This window comes from Nomascus leucogenys, chromosome 12, assembly GCF_006542625.1.
Source record: "Nomascus leucogenys isolate Asia chromosome 12, Asia_NLE_v1, whole genome shotgun sequence".
In the NCBI taxonomy this organism is placed as follows: domain Eukaryota; kingdom Metazoa; phylum Chordata; class Mammalia; order Primates; family Hylobatidae; genus Nomascus; species Nomascus leucogenys.
In genome coordinates, this window is record NC_044392.1 from 90,052,460 (window position 1) to 90,074,956 (window position 22,497).

The 22,497-nt window shown below is 36.2% G+C and overlaps 1 protein-coding gene across 8 annotated transcripts in view; it reads right to left on the reverse strand.

Moving 5' to 3' along the window:
• PRKACB (protein kinase cAMP-activated catalytic subunit beta) overlaps window positions 1-22,497 on the reverse strand; it is a 158,652-nt gene that overhangs the window by 33,414 nt on the left and 102,741 nt on the right. For all 8 annotated transcript variants that reach the window (XM_012500478.2, XM_003260248.3, XM_003260253.3 and 5 more), the window contains 4 exons: window positions 22,224-22,322; window positions 21,165-21,247; window positions 8,215-8,341; window positions 7,129-7,224 (listed from right to left, as the gene is read on the reverse strand). In XM_012500478.2, the coding sequence (XP_012355932.1) occupies window positions 7,129-7,224; window positions 8,215-8,341; window positions 21,165-21,247; window positions 22,224-22,322 (405 nt within the window). The remainder of the gene's footprint in view (window positions 1-7,128; window positions 7,225-8,214; window positions 8,342-21,164; window positions 21,248-22,223; window positions 22,323-22,497) is intronic.

The following is a 22,497-nucleotide window of genomic DNA, read 5'->3' on the forward strand; positions in this document are numbered from 1 at the left end:
TATGTGTACATACAGATATGAATATTTTTATAAAGGCTGCCTCTAGGTTGGTGGGATTACATATAGGTTTTTTTTTGTTTTGTTTATGTTTTTCTGTATTTTCTACATTTTCTACAACGAGTATTACTTTTACAATATATACACATTTGTAAAAGTTTTAGTGCTCATTTTGTTGTCACATTATTTGTTAACTGTATTTAAAGAAATGTGTCAGAAACTAAGAGGGGTGCTGCCAAGATGGCCGAACAGGAACAGCTCTGGTCTACAGCTCCCAGTGTGAGCGACGCAGAAGAAGGGTGATTTCTGCATTTCCATCTGAGGTACTGGGTTCATCTCACTAGGGAGTGCCAAACAGTGGGTGCAGGACAGTGGGTGCAGCGCACCGTGTATGAGCCGAAGCAGGGCGAGGCATTGCCTAAATCGGGAAGCGCAAGAGGTCAGGGAGTTCCCTTTCCTAGTCAAAGAAAGGGGTGACAGACAGCACCTGGAAAATTGGGTCACTCCCACCCTAATACTGCACTTTTCCGATGGGCTTAAAAAACGGCACACCAGGAGATTATATCCTGCATCTGGCTCGAAGGGTCCTACGCCCACGGAGTCTCGCTGACTGCTAGTACAGTAGTCTGAGATTAAACTGCAAGGCAGCAGCAAGGCTGGGGGAGGGGCGCCTGCCATTGCCCAGGCTTGCTTAGGTAGACAAAGCAGCTGGGAAACTCGAACTGGGTGGAGCCCACCACAGCTCAAGGAGGCCTGCCTGCCTCTGTAGGCTCCACCTCTGGGGGCAGGGCACAGACAAACAAAAAGTCAGCAGGAACCTCTGCAGACTTAAATGTCCCTGTCTGACAGCTTTGAAGAGAGTAGTGGTTCTCCCAGCATGCAGCTGGAGATCTGAGAACAGGCAGACTGCCTCCTCAAGTGGGTCCCTGACCCTGAGCAGCCTAACTGGGAGGCACACCCAATAGGGGCAGACTGACACCTCACACGGCTGGGTACTCCTCTGAGACAAAACTTCCAGAGGAACGATCAGGCAGCAGCATTCGCGGTTCACGAAATCCGCTGTTCTGCAGCCACGCTGCTGACACCCAGGCAAACAGGGTCTGGAGTGGACCTCTAGCAAACTCCAACAGACCTGCAGCTGAGGGTCCTGTCTGGTAGAAGGAAAACTAACAAACAGAAAGGACATCCACACCAAAAACCCATCTGTACATCACCATCATCTAAGACCAAAAGTAGATAAAACCACAAAGATGGGGAAAAAACAGAGCAGAAAAACTGGAAACTCTAAAAATCAGAGCACCTCTCCTCCTCCAAAGGAACGCAGTTCCTCACCAGCAACAGAACAAAGCTGGATGGAGAATGACTTTGATGAGTTGAGAGAAGAAGGCTTCAGACAATCAAACTACTCCGAGCTACAGGAGGAAATTCAAGCCAAAGGCAAAGAAGTTAAAAACTTTGAAAAAGAATTAGACGAATGTATAACTAGAATAACCAATACAGAGAAGTGCTTAAAGGAGCTGATGGAGCTGAAAGCCAAGGCTTGAGAACTACGTGAAGAATGCAGAAGCCTCAGGAGCCGATGCAATCAACTGGAAGAAAGGGTATCAGTGATGGAAGATGAAATGAATGAAATGAAGCGAGAAAGGAAGTCTAGAGAAAAAAGAATAAAAAGAAACGAACAAAGCCTCCAAGAAATATGGGACTATGTGAAAAGACCAAATCTACGTCTGATTGGTGTACCTGAAAGTGACGGGGAGAACGGAACCAAGTTGGAAAACACTCTGCGGGATATTATCCAGGAGAACTTCCCCAATCTAACAAGGCAGGCCAACATTCAGATTCACGAAACACAACGCCACAAAGATACTCCTCGAGAAGAGCAACTCCAAGACACATAATTGTCAGATTCACCAAAGTTGAAATGAAGGAAAAAATGTTAAGGGCAGCCAGAGAGAAAGGTTGGGTTATCCACAATGGGACGCCCATCAGACTAACAGCTGATCTCTTGGCAGAAACTCTACAAGCCAGAAGAGAGTGGGGGCCAACATTCAACATTCTTAAAGTAAAGAATTTTCAACCCAGAATTTCATATCCAGCCAAACTAAGCTTCATACGTGAAGGAGAAATAAAATCCTTTACAGACAAGCAAATGCTGAGTGATTTTGTCACAACCAGGCCTGCCCTAAAAGAGCTCCTGAAGGAAGCACTAAACATGGAAAGGAACAACCGGTACCAGCCACTGCAAAATCATGCCAAATTATGAAGACCATCGAGGCTAGGAAGAGACTGCATCAACTAATGAGCAAAATAACCAGCTAACATCATAATGACAGGATCAAATCCACACATAACAATATTAACTTTAAATGTAAATGGACTAAATGCTCCTATTAAAAACACAGACCGGCAAATTGGATAAAGAGTCAAGACCCATCAATGTGCTGTATTCAGGAAACCTATCTCATGTGCAGAGACACACATAGGCTCAAAATAAAAGGATGGAGGAAGATCTACCAAGCAAATGGAAAACAAAAAAAGGCAGGGGTTGCAATCCTAGTCTCTCATAAAACAGACTTTAAACCAACAAAGATCAAAGGAGACAAAGAAGGCCATTACATAATGGTAAAGGGATCAATTCAACAAGAAGAGCTAACTATCCTAAATATACATGAACCCAATACAGGAGCACCCAGATTCATAAAGCAAGTCCTTAGTGACCTACAAAGAGACTTAGACTCCCACACAATAATAATGGGAGACTTTAACAGCCCACTGTCAACATTAGACAGATCAACGAGACAGAAAGTTAACAAGGATACCCAGGAATTGAACTCAGCTCTGCACCAAGTGGACCTAATAGACATCTACAGAATTCTCCACCCCAAATCAACAGAATATACATTTTTTTCAGCACCACACCACACCTATTCCAAAATTGACCACATAGTTGGAAGTAAAGCACTCCTCAGCAAATGTAAAAGAACAGAAATTATAACAAACTGTCTCTCAGACCACAGTGCAATCAAACTAGAACTCAGGATTAAGAAACTCACTCAAAACTGCTCAACTACATGGAAAGTGAACAACCTGCTCCTGAGTGACTACTGGGTACATAACAAAATGAAGGCAGAAATAAAGATGTTCTTTGAAACCAGCAAGAACAAAGACACAACATACCAGAATCTCTGGGACACATTCACAGCAGTGTGTAGAGGGAAATTTATAGCACTAAATGCCCACAAGAGAAAGCAGGAAAGATCCAAAATTGACACCCTAACATCACAATTAAAAGAACTAGAAAAGCAAGAGCAAACACATTCAAAAGCTAGCAGAAGGCAAGAAATAACTAAAATCAGAGCAGAACTGAAGGAAATAGAGACACAAAAAACCCTTCAAAAATTAAAGAATCCAGGAGCTAGTTTTTTGAAAAGATCAACAAAATTGATAGACCGCTAGCAAGACTAATAAAGAAGAAAAGAGAGAAGAATCAAATAGATGCAATAAAAAACGATAAAGGGGATACCACCACCGATTCCACAGAAATACAAACTACCATCAGAGAATACTACAAACACCTCTATGCAAATAAACTAGAAAATCTAGAAAAAATGGATAAATTCCTCGACACATACACCCTCCCAAGACTAAACCAGGAAGAAGTTGAATCTCTGAATAGACCAATAACAGGTTCTGAAATTGTGGCAATAATCAATAGCTTACCAACAAAAAGAGTCCAGGACCAGGTGGATTCACAGCCGAATTCCACCAGAGGTACAAGGAGGAACTGGTACCATTCCTTCTGAAACTATTCCAATCAATAGAAGAAGAGGCAATCCTCCCTAACTCATTTTATGAGGCCAGCATCATCTTGATACCAAAGCCGGGCAGAGACACAACCAAAAAAGAGAATTTTAGACCAATATCCTTGATGAACATTGATGCAAAAATCCTCAATAAAATACTGGCAAACTGAATCCAGCAGCACATCAAAAAGCTTATACACCATGATCAAGTGGGCTTCATCCCTGGGATGCAAGGCTGGTTCAACATATGCAAATCAATAAATGTAATCCAGCATATAAACAGAACCAAAGACAAAAACCACATGATTATCTCAATAGATGCAGAAAAGGCCTTTGACAAAATTCAACACCCCTTCATGCTAAAAACTCTCAATAAATTAGTTGTTGATGGGACATATCTCAAAATAATAAGAGCTATCTATGACAAACCCACAGCCAATATCATACCGAATGGGCAAAAACTGGAAGCATTCCCTTTGAAAACTGGCACAAGACAGGGATGCCCTCTCTCACCACTCCTATTCAACATAGTGTTGGAAGTTCTGGCCAGGGCAATTAGGCAGGAGAAGGAAATAAAGGGTATTCAATTAGGAAAAGAGGAAGTCAAATTGTCCCTGTTTGCAGATGACATGATTGTATATCTAGAAAACCCCATCATCTCAGCCGAAAATCTCCTTAAGCTGATAAGCAACTTCAGCAAAGTCTCAGGATACAAAATCAATGTACAAAAATCACAAGCATTCTTGTACACCAATCACAGACAAACAGAGAGCCAAATTGCTTCAAAGAGAATAAAATACCTAGGAATCCAACTTACAAGGGATGTGAAGGACCTCTTCAAGGAGAACTACAAACCACTGCTCAATGAAATAAAAGAGGATACAAACAAACGGAAGAACATTCCATGCTCATGGGTTGGAAGAATCAATATTGTGAAAATGGCCATACTGCCCAAGGTAATTTATAGATTCAATGCCATCCCCATCACGCTACCAATGACTTTCTTCACAGAATTGGAAAAAACTAAAGGTCATATGGAACTAAAAAAGAGCCCGCATTGCCAAGTCAATCCTAACCCAAAAGAACAAAGCTGGAGGCATCATGCTACCTGACTTCAAACTATACTATAAGGCTACAGTAACCAAAGCAGTATGGTACTGGTACCAAAACAGAGATATAGATCAATGGAACAGAACAGAGCCCTCAGAAATAATGTCACATATCTACAACTATCTGATCTTTGACAAACCTGACAAAAACAAGCAATGGGGAAAGGATTCCCTATTTAATAAATGATGCTGGGAAAACTGGCTAGCCATATGTAGAAAGCTGAAACTGGATCCCTTCCTTACATCTTATACAAAAATTCATTCAAGATGGATTAAAGACTTACATGTTAGACCTAAAACCATAAAAACCCTAGAAGAAAACCTAGGCATTACCATTCAGGACATAGTAGTGGGCAAGGACTTCATGTCTACAACACTAAAAGCAATGGCACAAAAGCCAAAATTGACAAATGGGATCTAATTAAACTAAAGAGCTTCTGCACAGCAAAAGAAACTACCATCAGAGTGAACAGGCAACCTACAAAATGGGAGAAAATTTTCACAACCTACTCATCTGACAAAGGGCTAATATCCAGAATCTACAATGAATTCAAACAAATTTACAAGAAAAAAACAACCCCATCAAAAAGTGGGCGAAGGATATGAACAGACACTTCTCAAAAGAAGACATTTATGCAGCCAAAAGACACATACAAAAATGCTCATCATCACTGGCCATCAGAGAAATACAAATCAAAACCACAATGAGATACCATCTCACACCAGTTAGAATGGCCATCATGAAAAAATCAGGAAACAACAGGTGCTGGAGAGGATGTGGAGAAATAGGAACACTTTTACATTGTTGGTGGGACTGTAAACTAGTTCAACCATTGTGGAAGTCAGTGTGGCGATTCCTCAGGGATCTAGAACTAGAAATACCATTTGACCCAGCCATCCCATTACTGGGTATATACCCAAAGGACTATAAATCATGCTGCTATAAAGACACATGCACACGTATGTTTATTGCGGCACTATTCACAATAGCAAAGAGTTGGAACCAACCCAAATGTCCAACAACAATAGACTGGATTAAGAAAATGTGGCACATATACACCATGGAATACTATGCAGCCATAAAAAACGATGAGTTCATGTCCTTTGTAGGGACATGGATAAACTGGGAATCATCATTCTCAGTAAACTATCGCAAGGACAAAAAACCAAACACCACATGTTCTCACTCACAGGTGGGAACTGAACAACGAGCACACATGGACACAGGAAGGGAACATCACACTCCGGGGCCTGTTGTGGGGTGGGGGTAGAGGGGAGGGATAGCATTAGGAGATACACCTAATGCTAAATGACGAGTTAATGGGTGCAGCACACCAACATGGCACATGGATACCTATGTAACAAACCTGCACATTGTGCACATGTACCCTAAAACTTAAAGTACAAAAAAGAAGTGTGTTAACTGCAATGATATTTAGATTATAAAACATGAAGAAGTTATATATTATTTAAATTATGAAAGATAATGAAAGAAAAGTTGAAAGAAATCTTTTATTTTAACACTTCTATAAGTTAGCCATATTTCAATGATTCCATTTGGAAACCACTGAAGCGTGTGTCTTATCCCCTTCCTTTTCCTCCCTCCTATTTGTGCCTGGTTATTGTTAGGTTCTCCTTTCTAGATTTCTCCACCAAGAGATGGCAGAGGAAAAGTTAACCATTCTTTCGGATATAGGTACAGTTTCTCTCACCACATTTCACTATTTAGAAAAGTTGAGCTGCCTTCAATAAGACTAAAACTATTCAATTGCTGTTAATAGTCCTATTTAAAATTTAAAAACACTTCTCATACATTCCTTTTACTCAACTGGTAAATTTGAAACAAAGAAAGAATGGACAACTAGTACATATCATCTCTAGATTTACCTCTTGGTATAATCCAGAGCAAGTCTTATCTACCCTTCCGTTACTAGGAATAATTAAGAAAAGACTATGTTTTTGGTTGCAAAACATGGATCTAGAGGTCATATTTATTCATATTATATCTCTAAGACCCAGAGTTAAAATTGACAGAGGTTACAGGATTAGTGGTAGATGCTAAATAATAATTCTTTAGTAATCATGCACAAATAGATTTAAATTCATAACTTAGATCAAATTAAAAATGTAAAATTAGATCAATAAACTGTTTTTACAAAAGTCCATAGGGATGCATGTCTCATATTTCTACTTCTTATGTATTGATATTATGAATATACCTTGCTGAGAATTATTTCTGGAGCCAAATACTCTGGAGTTCCACATAATGTCCAAGTTCTGCCTTTAACTCTTTTGGCAAACCCAAAGTCTGTGACCTATAAAAGAAAAAAAGAATAGTAGTGAAAATGTATTACCTCACAATAAATGTATTTATTGCGCCTAAATTGAAAGTTTAAAATTCAAATTGAAACTATGAAAGAAATGGAAAAAAAATTAAGTCCATGTAATTGAAATTCATTCATGAATATTTAGTGAATGAAAGTTTAAACAATCCAAGTTGGAAATCCTTCCTCAACTCAAAGAAAAGGAACAAATTAATAACAACAAAATCCTTTTCAGTCATTATTATAAGATCCTAGACCCAAGGGATAAAAAAGTGAAAATAAAAGGTAAAAATAAATAGCATTAATAAAAATGAAACAATGCTAAATGTCTGCCTTACCCCAATGTGTCCTCTGCCATTAGTTGCACCATCAGAAGTGTAAAAACATCAATGGGAGAATCTATCGATAATTGTGTAAAAAGAAATGCTCCCACTTTATTAGTAGTAGAAGTGGAAAGAAAACGTTGCTACGAGTTCAGTATTGGTAGTCAGGGATTCTTTGGCAGTTATATTGTAGTTGTAAAGGGCATGGACTCTGGGATCAGACTGCCTAGGTTCAAATTCTGACTCTACCATTTATTGGCTAAATGACCTTGCTATGTCTTAGTTTTGTTAATCTTAAAATGAAGATAACAATGGTATTTCCACTTCATAGGTTTATCAGGATTAAATAAATAATACATGTAAAACACTTGGAATATGCCTGGCACTAATTACTGCTCACAGATTTAGCTATTAATATCTCCTTATGCAAGAGACTACACTCAGTTCACAACTATAGATTAATGGAGATATAAACAAGTTCCTTTCATAACAGGATTTTTGCTTCTCTGTAATAGCAGCAAAACTCTGAGCTCTGCTTAAACTATGAGGAGTAAGTAATTGCCTTCTTCAAAAAAAATTCCAAGTTGGGTTTACATACATACAATGTCTTGCCTAGTATTTTCTCATATACATTACACATAATGTGTTAAAGTCATACCTGGATATAGCCTTGATGGTCAATTAAGAGATTTTCAGGTTTTAGATCTCTGTAGATGAGGTCTAGTGAATGGAGGTACTCAAATGTTAGCACTATCTGAGCTGCATAGAACCGTGCATGGGGCTCACTGCAAAGAAATAAAACCATTGATTTTCTGTAAAAATGAGTTAATACATTCTAATTAGTAGATTATGCATAAAAACTAATATGAAGTAGAGGGACTTTGGGAACAAAAAGTATTTTTAAAAAAGTATGTAAAGAACCTTGTTACTTTTCAAATATTTATTAAATCTCTATATTGTGTTCAAATAACGCTCTGATAAATTTATGGGGAAGCATATGTTGAGGAAAAATATAAACCTAAAATAGTTAGCTCATTGTGAATCATTATTGCCCATATTTGAATATATTGATGTCTTTGTAATTATGTCTGATCTTGAGAATAATTGGAAAGCAAATGTGCCAAATGGAGTGTCTATCGGGGCCACTGCTATAGTTAACAGGCTCCATCTACTTTTCTCACAAATTTCAAGTGTTTATAGAATTTCCCTACGTAGAAGCTCTTTAGCTGCATTTATCTGCAGATTAATGCCATTTTACCCATTTTGTAATAGTTCCTGTTACAAAAATGACATATGCTCATTATGGAAAAATATCATAAAATATTGATGAAGAATAATGAATACTCATAATCCCATTCAGAAACCATAGATACAATCTTGGCATCGGAATTTCCAAATCTTCTACTATGCTTGTTTACATAGATACACAGACATAAGTATAATCCCTATGTTAGTATAAATATGTACAGTTCTTTTTTTTTTTTTTTTTGAGACGCAGTCTTGCTCTGTTGCCCAGGCTGAGTGCAGTGGCACAATCTTGGCTCACTGCAACCTCTGCCTCCCGGGTTCAAGCAATTCTCCTGCCTCAGCTTCCTGAGTAGCTGGGATTACAAGCGCCCACCACCACGCCCAGCTAATTTTTGTATTTTCAGTAGAGACGGGGTTTCACCATGTTGGCCAGGCTGGTCTTGAACACCTGACCTCAAATGATCCACCCGCCTCAGCCTCCCAAAGTGCTGGGATTACAGGAGTGAGCCACCGCACCCAGCTAGTTCTTTTATGTATATATTAGATTAATAGATCAGTGTAATTTTGATGTCACAATCTGAAAAATCCAAAAGGATGTACCAATTTTCTGAGTTTCTAATTTATCTTCTAATGTGTTACTTGAATTCTACTAATCTGCCTGATAAATTGCAATGACTTTCAGATTTGTTTCCTCAGTGAACAACCTTAACTATGAATAGGATTTCCCTCAAGATGGTTGGTATGAGTTTGATCTGGTAGCAAGAGAAATACAAATTCCAACAAAACATTTTATGTGCTGCCTTTTTTTGCTTGTCACTGCATTTCCCAAGTGCTCAGTAAATATTTGTTGAAAGAATGCATATGTAAAGAAAAATGCTATTGGGGAGCAAAATTTTGTAATACCCTTCCAGTTTCAGCTTCATCCCAACACTGTCAATCTACATTGTATGCCAAATGACAAGGAATGAGGAGAACATTGTAAGCAGAGATTAAAATAATCATTCTGGTCATTGCAACATTTATGCTTAAACTGGGAAACAGTTGACCTGGGAGGCCCCCTCTTACTTTCTCCATGCATCTGTAAACATAAAATGTCATTAATATTATTACTTTTTACTTATAAAATATTAATTTCCATATGCTGGTGTTTAATTGGAGGAACACATACATTACATAGATCTATAATAAAATTCTTTTTTCCTTGCTCTGTCGCCAGGCTGGAGTGCTGTAGCATGATCACTGCAGCCTCAAACTCTTGGGCTCATGCAATCTTCCCACCTCAGTCTACCGAGTAGCTGGGACTACAGTTGCACACCACCATGCCTAGCTAATTTTTTGTACTTGTGTGTGTGTGTGTGTGTGTGTGTGTGTAGGGGTTGGTTTGCCATGTTGCCCAGGCTGGTTTTGAACTCCTGAGCTCAAGTGATCCACCTGCCTGAGCCTCCCAAAGTGCTGGGATTACAGGCTTACATGAGCCACTGTGCTCAACCTATAATCGAATTCTTGAAAGGTGAAAGTAAAATGTTCCAAGTGCAAAGTGTTATTGGGTATTTCTACTTAATATTTAATTGAATGTAGGAAGACAATGGTAAGGGCTAATGCTGTAGCAGTTTTAAGTCCAGACAGCTTTAAGTAGAGAATTATAATGCTTTCTTTGATTCTGATTAAAGCCATGCTAAACAATAACTCATATTCCTATTACCTCAAAACTTCTAAGATGGACACTGGCAATCGTTCAAGTGTATATGTAGTACTTGTGAAAGATGAGAAAAGACAAGTGTCTCAGTGTGAATTCCTTCAATCAACTTGCTATCCTTTTAGTACCAAGTCAAGTATTAAAGAGTCAATATCAAAGAGTACTAAGACTATGAGGAGTTGCAAAGAAGTTACCAATTATATAAAGTTAACAAAAACTTTTTTGAGAACAGGTTCAGGTGTGGTACTTTAGTGTAAAACTTTAAATAACCATAAGGCAATATGAGGATTCTGCTTCAACAAGGGGCAGTAGGAGAGAGAGGATGATAGGAGAGGAAAGAAAATTCTCAAAGATGAGCAGAAGCTACTTTGCACAGTACCTGACACTATATTAATTATATTAGTTGCCCTGTACATATTAAGTCAATAAATGAATCTTGGCTTAGGCCTCAGGTAATTAAAATGACTCCAATGTTTGCTCATTACTTGATATCATCTTGTGATATTCTGAGTCTGCCACCATCATTTTATGAATCAAATTACCATCATCAGTCCTGTTTCAGTTCATACTTGTGTTTTAGTTATGCCAGTATTTAATTATGAAAGTTAATTGTGTAAGTTGGGTCATTTTTGTCATACCCAACTAAATCAGAGTTGAGGGGCCAGGGCAATAAAGCACTCAGAGTACACAGCACCTGCTCCAAGAATTCAATTTTCCACATGTCTAGCTGCTAAAGCTTCCTGCTGTAACCTGAAGCCAGTTTTATCTAATAGCTACTGAAACAACCTGCTGTGACTCTAAGACTAGTTTGAACCCACCACCATCACTCACCAATCACAGCTTGCCAGCTCCCCAAAACTTTGCTAGTGCCAATGAACTTTGTCCCCAAACGTAAAATTTCTCCTTTTTATAAAACTTCCAACCTTCTTTTTATTCTTCAGTTACACCAAAGACCACCTGGTCTGTGTGTATGCCTTGCATTGCAATTCTTGCTTCTCAAATAAAATTATCAAATCTAGAGATTCATCTCTATGTTTTTATTTTGACTTTGATATACTTGGTTTCAGAAGTGAGATCCTAAAGCTGACATACTTCAGGGAGAATCACTGGCCCTGGGAACTACAGCATGAAGTACCCCCATTGGAGCCCTTTCAGTCCCGCTGCTTCTGGGGAGTCCCCTCTTTTCCCCTTAGTGAGTCTCTTTTGGACTAAACTCTTAATTTTGGTTGAGTTCTATTTTATTTGGGATTTGGCTGGGAAGGTGTCTTTCTCTTTCTCCTTCCTGTTTGAGAGGGGTCTTTTGCCTCCTGGTTAACTGATCTCCTTTTGGGGAGGGTTATTTTCCCCCTGTTGACTTCAGCTGTAAGGTTTAGACCTCAGTTTTGAGGTTTGGATGAGGAGACTTTCCCCTTCATTTGGAGAAGGCTTATTGTTCTTCCTGGTAAGGACATACTTTATTTTCTGTTGGCGCTTGTGTTTATTTGGCCTTGTGTATTCAGCACTTGTGTTTAATTGGCTCTTATGTATTTGGCATTAAACCGAATCACCTAAATACATTTAGTTAAAAATAGGCTCTCAAAGTTTAAACGCATGCCAAGATATTTTCTGAGACTCCAGCTGGTAACATGTTCAAACATTATAGGAATCATTCAAACAGTCTGTTGTTCTTACAACAAAACTAAAAGACCATGGTGATAAAATCATATACTCCAAATAAGACTCATATCTCAACTGATATCTTAAGGCTAATAAAAACTTCAGGACTCAGAGATTGCCTTGCTACAAAATACTGTCTCAAAGCTAGCAGAAACAAGTTCCTTTCTGGAGCTTTTCCCTCCACATTTACAATTCCTCTTCTTTATCCTAATCTAGACTAAACTCTCTTTTCCCAAAAACCCTCAGCTATTTTGGCATACTATTTAAGTAAAAACACTTGAAAATCATCAGATAAAAAAGAAAATCATTGTGATTTTCATGCTGTTTTGTTTTTAAGATAAAATTACAATGTAAAGGACACTGTCCCTATACTAAAAGAAATGGCAATAATCTTACCTTCAGGGACAAAGAATTGAGACAAAAAAATATTGTACGGACTTAGAATAACTCCTATCATTTGGGTCTCCTCACATAATTCATTCACATTTTCTCAGTTAACAATTCTTTGTCTAATCCAGTATATTGCTAATTGACTCAAACTACTCTACCTATAATTTAGTTCACATACTTCATAATATTACCTATTAAAAAAAGTTTAAAGTTTAGCCTCATCCCATTTTGTTAGTAAAATAATTTGGATCTAACTCTTTTTATAAACTGATGGGTTTATTGTTTTACTATCTCATGACTAAAGTTCTAAAATAAAAGCCGTAATATTTTTATTTATACATTTGTATAGGTGTTTAGATGCTTTTATGCATATGTACATATATTGTATGCTGTGTCTATATAATAAAATCTGACATAGTTGTCTAGAAATCCCTTAAAGAATGCTATCTGGATAAATGGGTGCTAATATAAAATATGTTAGTTTACATGACTTAAGTACATCTTTGATAAATTAATTGGTTTTTAAATTATTTATTTTTTAAAATTTATATTTTAGATTCAGAGGGTACATGTGCAGGTTTGTTACTTGGGCATATTGGATGATCCTGAGGTTTGGGGTATGAATGTTCCTATCATCCAGGTGGTGAGCATAGCACCCACTGGATAATTTTTCAGCCCATGTTCTCCTCCCTCCCTCTCCTCTCTAGTAGTCCCCAGTGTCTACTGTTTCCATCTTTATGTCCATGTACACTCAATGTTTAGCTCCCACTTAAAAGTAAAAACATGAAGTATTTGGATTTTTGTTCCTGTGTTATTTCACTTAGGATAATTACCTCCAGCAGCTTCTATGTTGCTGCAAAAGGACATGATTTCATTCTTTTTATGGATGCATACTATTCCATGGTATATATATACCACATTTAACTTGAAGGCAGCTGCAGGGAAATGTCAGGTCACTTACAGAGGGAATTCCATCAGGTGCATCAGCAGTGGACCTCTCAGCTTATACCTTACAATCCAAAAGAGATTGGGGCCTATTTTCAGCATCCTCAAAGAAAAAAATTCCATCTAAGAATTTAATATCCCACTAAATTAAGCTGCACAAGTGAAGGAGAAATAAAATCTTTCTCAGACACCAAGCGAACACTAAGTGAATTTCATTATCACCAGATCAGCCTTACAAGTGGTCCTTAAGGGAGTCCTAAACATGGAAATGAAAGATCAGTATCTGCTACCACAAAAACACACTTAAGCTCATAGCCCACAGACAATATAAAGCAAATACACAATAAAGTCTGCAAAGCAATCAGCTGGTAACATAATAACAGGATCAAAATCTCACATATCACTACTAACCCTGAATGTAAATGGTTTAAATGACCCACTTAAAAGGCAGCTGGATAAAAAGAAAAGTCCCAACTGTCTTCTATCTCCAAGAGACCCATCTCACCTATAAAGACACTCACAAGTTCAAAGTAAAGGGATGGAGAAAGAACTACCATGGAAATGGAAAACAAAAAAGAACAGGAGTCTATTCTTACATACAATAAAACAGAACTTAAATGATCAGGAAAGACAAGGAAGGGCATTACATAAAGATCAACGGTTCAATTCAACAAGACTTAACTACACTAAAAAACTATTAATAAAATAAAACGAGAAATGTCTTCAAAATTGCCAACATAGATGTTTGCCTAGATTTCCTGGTCAGAGAGTTTTATATTTGCCTCTGATAAATTTCTTAAGGTCATGAAGCTGTAAACCCAGACTAAAACAAAATGATCTTCATATATGCAATTATTTGATAAAAAAGATTAATTTAATATTATTGATTTAATAAACATCTGTATCTTCTGAGTTATTGACAGAATATTCATGTATCTAACTTTAAGTTCTTATTTAGGTAAACATTTGATATTAACAGGCTATAAAATTGGCTAATAAAAATAACTTAAAATAATGACTCTGCCTAATATCTCAATTTTCATAGGCAATCCATGGATAATTAATAAAAATGAATAAATTAGGTGAATGTTAATTAAATAAACATTTATAAATCAACGTTTCATGTAATTTAAAGTCTTACAGTTATGTTATATTAAATTAAATAATAAGATACTTATTAGATGTCTGGGCCATATCAAAATAAGATTAAAAACTAAAACAAATTGCTAAATAAATATAAATCACTTATTGGGTTTTTAAGGTCTATAAAAAGTTTAAGTATATTGAGGTCTAGTAGTCAAAATATGAATGTAAGAAAACAATATATTGTAAGAAAAGTGTATTGGGTGGTAAATATTTTTCCTAAAGTAAAATGATTGGCTGTTCCAAAAACAGAGGAAGAAGAAAAGAAAAATTATAAGATTAAGACTGGGGGTTTGGAAAAATGAAAGGATGGATCTTATGAAAAAAGGTTTATGTATAAACAGGGAAAGAAATTGGAAAGGAAAATTGTTTACGTATTTTTCTAAAAATTAATGATTGGTGTCAAGGGTGCACTGACACAGGACCAGAGTCTTGCTCTCTATATTTAAACAAAGCTTTCTTGAAGTATTGATCTGCTCTCAATAATACTGCCAAAGGTTGTGATTTTTAATTATAAAATCTGTTTCTTTGACAGCCATCTTCCAAAGTGCAGTTTCTATTTCTGCCACATTTCTTCCTGAGATCTAATTAATTTCCCTAGTTTTAGGTTTGAAATGCTGTCCTCTTCATTAAAAATAGTAATTCCATTTCTTGAGGTAAAGTTTTCCTTTTGAAATTTATATTTCAGAAGTTTGACTTTTGCTGTATCACACTACACATGATTTGAAGGTCATACATCCCCTTCTTTTTCTTGAAAGGTATATCTTTTTGCTTGGCTGGGGTGATAACTCCCTCCTTCAACCTTTTTCCTCAACTCCTAGAACTTTTTTTTTTTTTTCCAGTTTGAACTTTGTTATGGCCTGATGCTGAAATGTTTATCTTAAAGGCCTAGAAAAGCAATGTTTTCTTCCAGTATAATTTGAATCCGTATTCTTGGCTCTTCTTGGTATGTCTATATTATTTCATGTAACCAGGAAATTTCTCATGCTGTTACTGAGAGCCATGTATTTCCCTGCTCAAGATAGTCTTCTTCTTGTTCATATTTTTCTATAACACAGTGTACACTCATAACCCTGGACACATTCTTCCTGTGTCTGATTAAATTCAAGTACTCAATCAACTTTCAGGTGATTGCTAATTTTTTTAATGGAAAACTCTAAGTGGGAAAAAGAAATAAGAAAAAATGAGCATACTGCAGAAGATTTTTCTTTACCATTTTGGTGATTTGTCGAAAAAACTAGATTTTATATTTTATCAAGATAATATCCTATGTTGTCTTTATCAGGTTTTTCATTACTCAGAAAAACTGAGCTTTAAAAATAATAAAAGTTTTTACATTCATATAACTTTCTGTATTACATCTGATGTCTTCTGATTATCACTCTGGTTAAATAAATGAGTATTATTTCACAGTGACCTGTTACTCTGTTTTGACCAAGTGTTTTAAGTCTTTTAAGATGTTTAACAAACTTCCCAAAAATCAAATCCTAAATTAAACGTTCTTAATCTAGAATTAGCTTTGGGATTTTCCAGCTGGGCCCTTGGAAAACATTTGAAGACATAGATCTCATCTTGTAGACATATTAAATAATTAGATTTATTTTTAAATTATATAAGAGACATTGTATAAATGATGTGATACTAGATCTTTTAGTTGCATTTATGGCTATGTTGTTCATACGAATGTTTCAAAAATTATATAAATTCATAGAAATTGTTATTCATAATTCTGGTTATTGTCTTAAAATGCTAGATAAAATAGAAATAACTAAGTTTACTTGTTAATTGTAAACTTTCATCAGATTTTTACCCATGGCTATTCTAGATTTTTGTCATCCAGAGTTATTATTTTGAATTCTCAAAATTATTTACGATCAGATTCATAGAAAAGACCCCCTGGAAAACATCATTCTCAGTAAACTATTGCAAGGACAAAAAACCAAACACCGCATGTTCTCACTCATAGGTGGGAATTGAACAATGAGATCTCATGGACACAGGAAGGGGAACATCACACTCGGGGGACTATTGTGGGGTGGGGGGAGGGGGGAGGGACAACATTAGGAGATGTACCTAATGCTAAATGACGAGTTAATGGGTGCAGCAAAACAACATGGCACATGGATACATATGTAACAAACCTGCACATTGTGCACATGTACCCTAAAACCTAAAGTATAATAATAAAAAAAAAAAGAAAAGACCCCAACAAGTACTCTTAAATACAGGTTTTTAATAACTTTAAGATCAATAGACTAAATAAAAATTTCCAGAACCCTAATAAAAAAAGATGAGTATATGAAAATACTAATTAAGATCAAGCAGAACTGATAAAAATAATATTTTCATAACTTTCATTTAAAACATTGTTAGTTCTTAAATATTTTGGTTTCCAGATTTAAAAAAAATTTATCTCTTAAGCTATTTATAATTTATAGCAATTTGGTGAAGTATATTTTTGTAAAAAAAGATAAAAGCATTTGCTTTTTTTCTCCTTAGTTCAAAAATTAGTTGTAAGTACTTTTATGGGAATATGACTATTTGTATAGGTCCTGTAAAAATCTGCTCTCTCTTTATAGCAGAATACGAAAACACTGATTATATTACTGAGGCTCTAACTGAACTGTCGTATTTAAAAAGTGCATAAAATGCCTAACTTCAAGGGTTTCTCAGCATTACAATGAGTAAATAAAAACTGTTACTTCCTGGCAGGACCAGGAACCTTAAGACTGTAAGGAAAGTCTAAGACTGCCTTGGTTCGGCTTCCTTGCCTCAAGAGGTTTTAAAATCCAAGATTCCTATGTAATCAATGTAGAGAAAAAAGTTGTTTCTAAAGAATAACTATAATATACCTGTTATTAGACTGTAAGTCTGTACATTATTTTTGAGTCTTGTTATCTACTTATAGACTAGACAAGGTCCTAAATTCTTCTAGGTTCCTCCAATCGAACTTTCTTCCATAAAATTACTAAAATGAGAACCGCTCTGTTCCTGAAGCCCTGTAAGCTGAAACTATATAGATTTTAAGAAACAAGTCTCCTTTGGGTATATACCCAGTAATGGGATGGCTGGGTCAAATGGTATTTCTAGTTCGAGATCCCTGAGGAATCGCCACACTGACTTCCACAATGGTTGAACTAGTTTACAGTCCCACCAACAGTGTAAAAGTGTTCCTATTTCTCCACATCCTCTCCAGCACCTGTTGTTTCCTGATTTTTTAATGATGGCCATTCTAACTGGTGTGAGATGGTATCTCACTGTGGTTTTGATTTGCATTTCTCTGATGGCCAGTGATGATGAGCATTTCTTCATGTGTTTTCTGGCTGCATAAATGTCTTCTTTTGAGAAGTGTCTGTTCATGTCCTCTGCCCACTTTTTGATGGGGTTGTTTGTTTTTTTCTTGTAAATTTGTTTGAGTTCATTATAGATTCTGGATATTAGCCCTTTGTCAGATGAGTAGGTTGCAAAAATTTTCTCCCATTTTGTAGGTTGCCTGTTCATTCTGATGATAGTTTCTTTTGCTGTGCAGAAGCTCTTTAGTTTAATGAGATCCCATTTGTCGATTTTGGCTTTTGTTGCCATTGCTTTTGGTGTTTTAGACATGAAGTCCTTGCCCATGCCTATGTCCTGAATACCATTTGACCCAGCCATCCCATTACTGGGTATATACCCAAAGGACTATAAATCATGCTGCTATAAAGACACATGCACACGTATGTTTATTGCGGCACTATTCACAATAGCAAAGAGTTGGAAGCAACCCAAATGTCCAACAACGATAGACTGGATTAAGAAAATGTGGCACATATACACCATGGAATACTATGCAGCCATAAAAAATGATGAGTTCGTGTCCTTTGTAGGGACATGGATGAAACTGGAAAACATCATTCTCAGTAAACTATCGCAAGGACAAAAAACCAAACACCGCATGTTCTCTCTCATAGGTGGGAATTGAACAATGAGAACTCATGGACACAGGAAGGGGAACATCACACTCCGGGGACTGTTGTGGGGTGGGGGGAGGGGGGAGGGACAGCATTAGGAGATACACCTAATGCTAAATAACGAGTTAATGGGTGCAGGAAATCAACATGGCACATGGATACATATGTAACAAACCTGCACATTGTGCACATGTACCCTAAAACCCTGAAGTATAATAAAAAAATAAATTAAAAAAAAAAAAAAGAAACAAGTCTCATGCCTGATGTATGGGCCACACAGAAAGTTCATCAAACTGCCCAAAGCCTTAGCCAGAGACATTTACACTGTAAACAAAGCCAAGAAAGTTGATGTTTTCCATGGTGTGAACAGCTTTTCTCAAAACACTGGAACAAGACTCCATATTGTAATGAAACTCTAACCCCTCTTAATGCCTGCCTTTTTCACTTAACCAAATAATATTGTAATTTAAAATTCACAATCAGTAACTGCTATAGGCACTGGTGAGACCTGCTATAGCCATTGACAAAACCTGACTTAAGAAATTCTTTCAGTTCATCTAGTCCGCAACATTGACAATATTTTTAACACAATTTTTTGTTTAATTTGTGCTGCTGGTCCCTCTTGCAAAGTTTGGCATTCTCTGCTTTAGTTCAACCCAGTCATAAAATGTTAGTCAATGGCTATAGTAGGTCTCACCAGTTTTCCCTGGTCCTTTGATTTGTTTAGTTTTTTACCCTTAGGCCTGGGCTTCAGTTCAAAAGCACTGCACAAATACATTTTACTATATTGTTAATTTTTTTGTACTGTCATTTGTAAGCTTTGTTCTTAGTGCCTATCTAGTCTTGGTAAAGGCAGCTGTCCCAACAGAATAACGTTAGCCCAACACTTAAAGATGACTGCTAATACCTATGGAACTGGTAAGTGGGAACTTGATGCTGGCTGGACTCCAGACAAAAATCTACTTTGAGAACAATTTTCCTTCTGGCCTGTTGGTTACTTGAATGTGGCCCAGGTCCCTACATAGACCCCCACCCCAACCAATACCTTCTCTCATATGTGGGACAGAGACAACTAGAACAAGTCCATCTGAGCACCAAGGAACAATTAAGCCTAACTTCAAGATGGTTGACAAGCAATGCTTTCAGAGAAAGATCTTGATGAAAAGGGAAAAATGTGAAAGCTGATTATACAAATTAGTCATTCTCATCGTACCCAACTAAATCAGAGTCTAGGGGCCAGGGGAATAACACACTCAGGGCACACAGCACCTGCTCCAAGAATTAAGGCCAGGTGTGGTAGCTCACACCTGTAATCCCAGCACTTTGGGAGGCCAAGGAGGGTGGATCACTTGAGATCAGGAGTTTGAGACCAGCCTGGCCAACATGGTGAAACCCCGTGTCTACCAAAAATACAAAAATTAGCCGGAGGTGGTGGTGGACACCTCTAGTCCCACCTACTCGGGCAGCTGAGGCAAGAGAATCACTGGAACCCAGGAGGCAGAGGTTGCAGTAAGTCGAAATGGTGCCGCTGTACTCCAGCCTGGGCAACAGAGGGAGACTCAGTCTCAAAAAAAAAAAATTATATTTTCCACAAGCCTAGTTGCTGAAACTGCCTATTGTAACCTGAAACCAGTTTTCTCTAACAGCAACTGAGACAACCTACTGCGACTCTTTCACGAGTTTGACCCACCACCATCACTCACCAATCAGAGCTTGCCAGCTCCCCAAAACTTAACTAGTGCTAGTAAACTTTGTTTCAAAACAAATAAACATAAAATTTCTTTTTATAAAACCTCCAACCTTTTCTGTTTTCTAGACACATTGAAGACCACCTAGTCTGTGTATATGCCTCAAACTGCAATTCTTGCTTCCTCAATAAAATGTTGAATTTAGAGATTTGTCTCTACATTTTTATTTTGACTTCAACATACTATACTGAATGAAGCTGTACCTGTTTTTTATTTTAGCTTTATTCTATTAGTGATTATTAATGAACAGTAGAAGCTTATAAACTATTACGTACAGGTAAAACTATCAGATTCTATAACCTATTTTAGTAACTGTGAGATCTTATTAGTCATAACCTGATGAGGTACAAACTCCCATTAAATTATGTATATATTTTAAAAACTAAACTTAGCAAGAACTTTAAGGAGAATTAAATTTGTGAAAAACAAACTTTTATAATCTTATTACCATAATACCATTATTATTATTTCTCTGTATATTTATTTTCCATCTTCATCCTTAAAACAATCCTCTGTCCTGGAGTTGTATTATTAATATTTGTTTAATAAATATTGATATTTTAAAATTCAATTAATTTTTGCATTTTCTGAAAACTCTTCAAGTAGTGGACCCTCACAATATCTACCAGTAGTATAACATTTAAATTGGCTTTGAAGCCCTTTTATTTGAATTTTAAAACTTGTGTATGATGTGGCCTCTTTGTTTCCACCTAATGCTTCATATGGCCAAAATATTAATCAAACAAAATAAGTTTTTGGCATTGGCATCAACGTAAAAATCTGGTTAAACAACACAAGCATACAAAGATTTGAAGAAAGCAAAAGCATTAGTTACCTGAACCTTCCAATTCTTCTTAGATGCGAAAACATTTCACCCCCAGGGACATATTCCATAACCATGTATAAATTAGAATTATCCTATGAACAAATAAAAAGGAAATACAATTATTCAACTTAGGTCAAAATTATTTTAATATTATATAATGCTGAATTAGAAAAATTTAAAATCTCTCTGACAGATTAATAACCTTGAAAAATAAAGAATAAATGGAACATGCTCTAGCTTTTCTATACAGAGACACTCATATTTTTCCCCTCCTAGTTATTTTTGCCACAAACTAGTCTGGGACTTTTGCTCTTCCTTTTCTTGCAGAGAACATCTAGTTCGGGAACAATTAAATACTCAGGCAATGAAATAATGTTATAATATATGCAAAAGAATAACAAAGTTAAAAAACAATTTGAAAAAGTTAATAAGAATATTTACATTTCATGTATAAAAGATTAATGGTTTTAATATTTTAAATACATAGGTCTTCATTTAATTTAAAGAATGAAGGAGAAGAAAGATTAAAATGTTTCATATGATTCAATATTGCAGAGAGATGCCAGTATCATTCCAAAGAGCTGAAAAGTGTACAATTTAAGTAATAAATCTTGTACAATTTTTCAGACATTTGAATAGTGGAAAAAAAATTTTGCTTTGTATAAGTGAAAAGACTAGAACTCAAATTACTAAGTTAAAGAAGATGAGATAGTGGCAAAAAGGGCTTAATAAAAGCAGAAAATGTGTTGGGTGTATGAATTTGTGTAAGAATTGTTATTAAGATATCCCTATGGTTTTTGATAAATTGAAGTATTTCTTTTTGTAATACCATCTCATGAAGAATTGCATGTATCACCTTTGAACAATTTCTCCGGGGAGAATCAAAACCTTTTCAAACGTTACCTAAGTTATAAGCACAATAGGATTTAATTACACAAACTCTAGAGGTATTTGTTTTGTTTATTCATATTCTTCAGGCTTATCATCTGGTTTAGAATCCTATTTATAGTTTCATCTTAAAAAAAATTTAGGTTGAAAATATCTTATTTACATATTACTAAAATTTACCTTAAAAGCATATTCCAGTCGAACAAGGAAAGGAAAATTCACTGCCTGTAATATTCTTTTCTCATTCAAAGTATGCTCTATTTGCTTCAGTTTAACAACCTGTAATTGAGAGATAAATATCTCTTAATGTATTTAAGCAAAATTAAAAAGTTATCATTTAAAAATAGTTTTCCATATAGTAATAAACTTGGATAAGCAAAATTGTTAGAATTGGATAAGGAAGATAATAACAATTACCAACTTTTAGGTTGGTGCATAAGTAATTGTGGTTTTC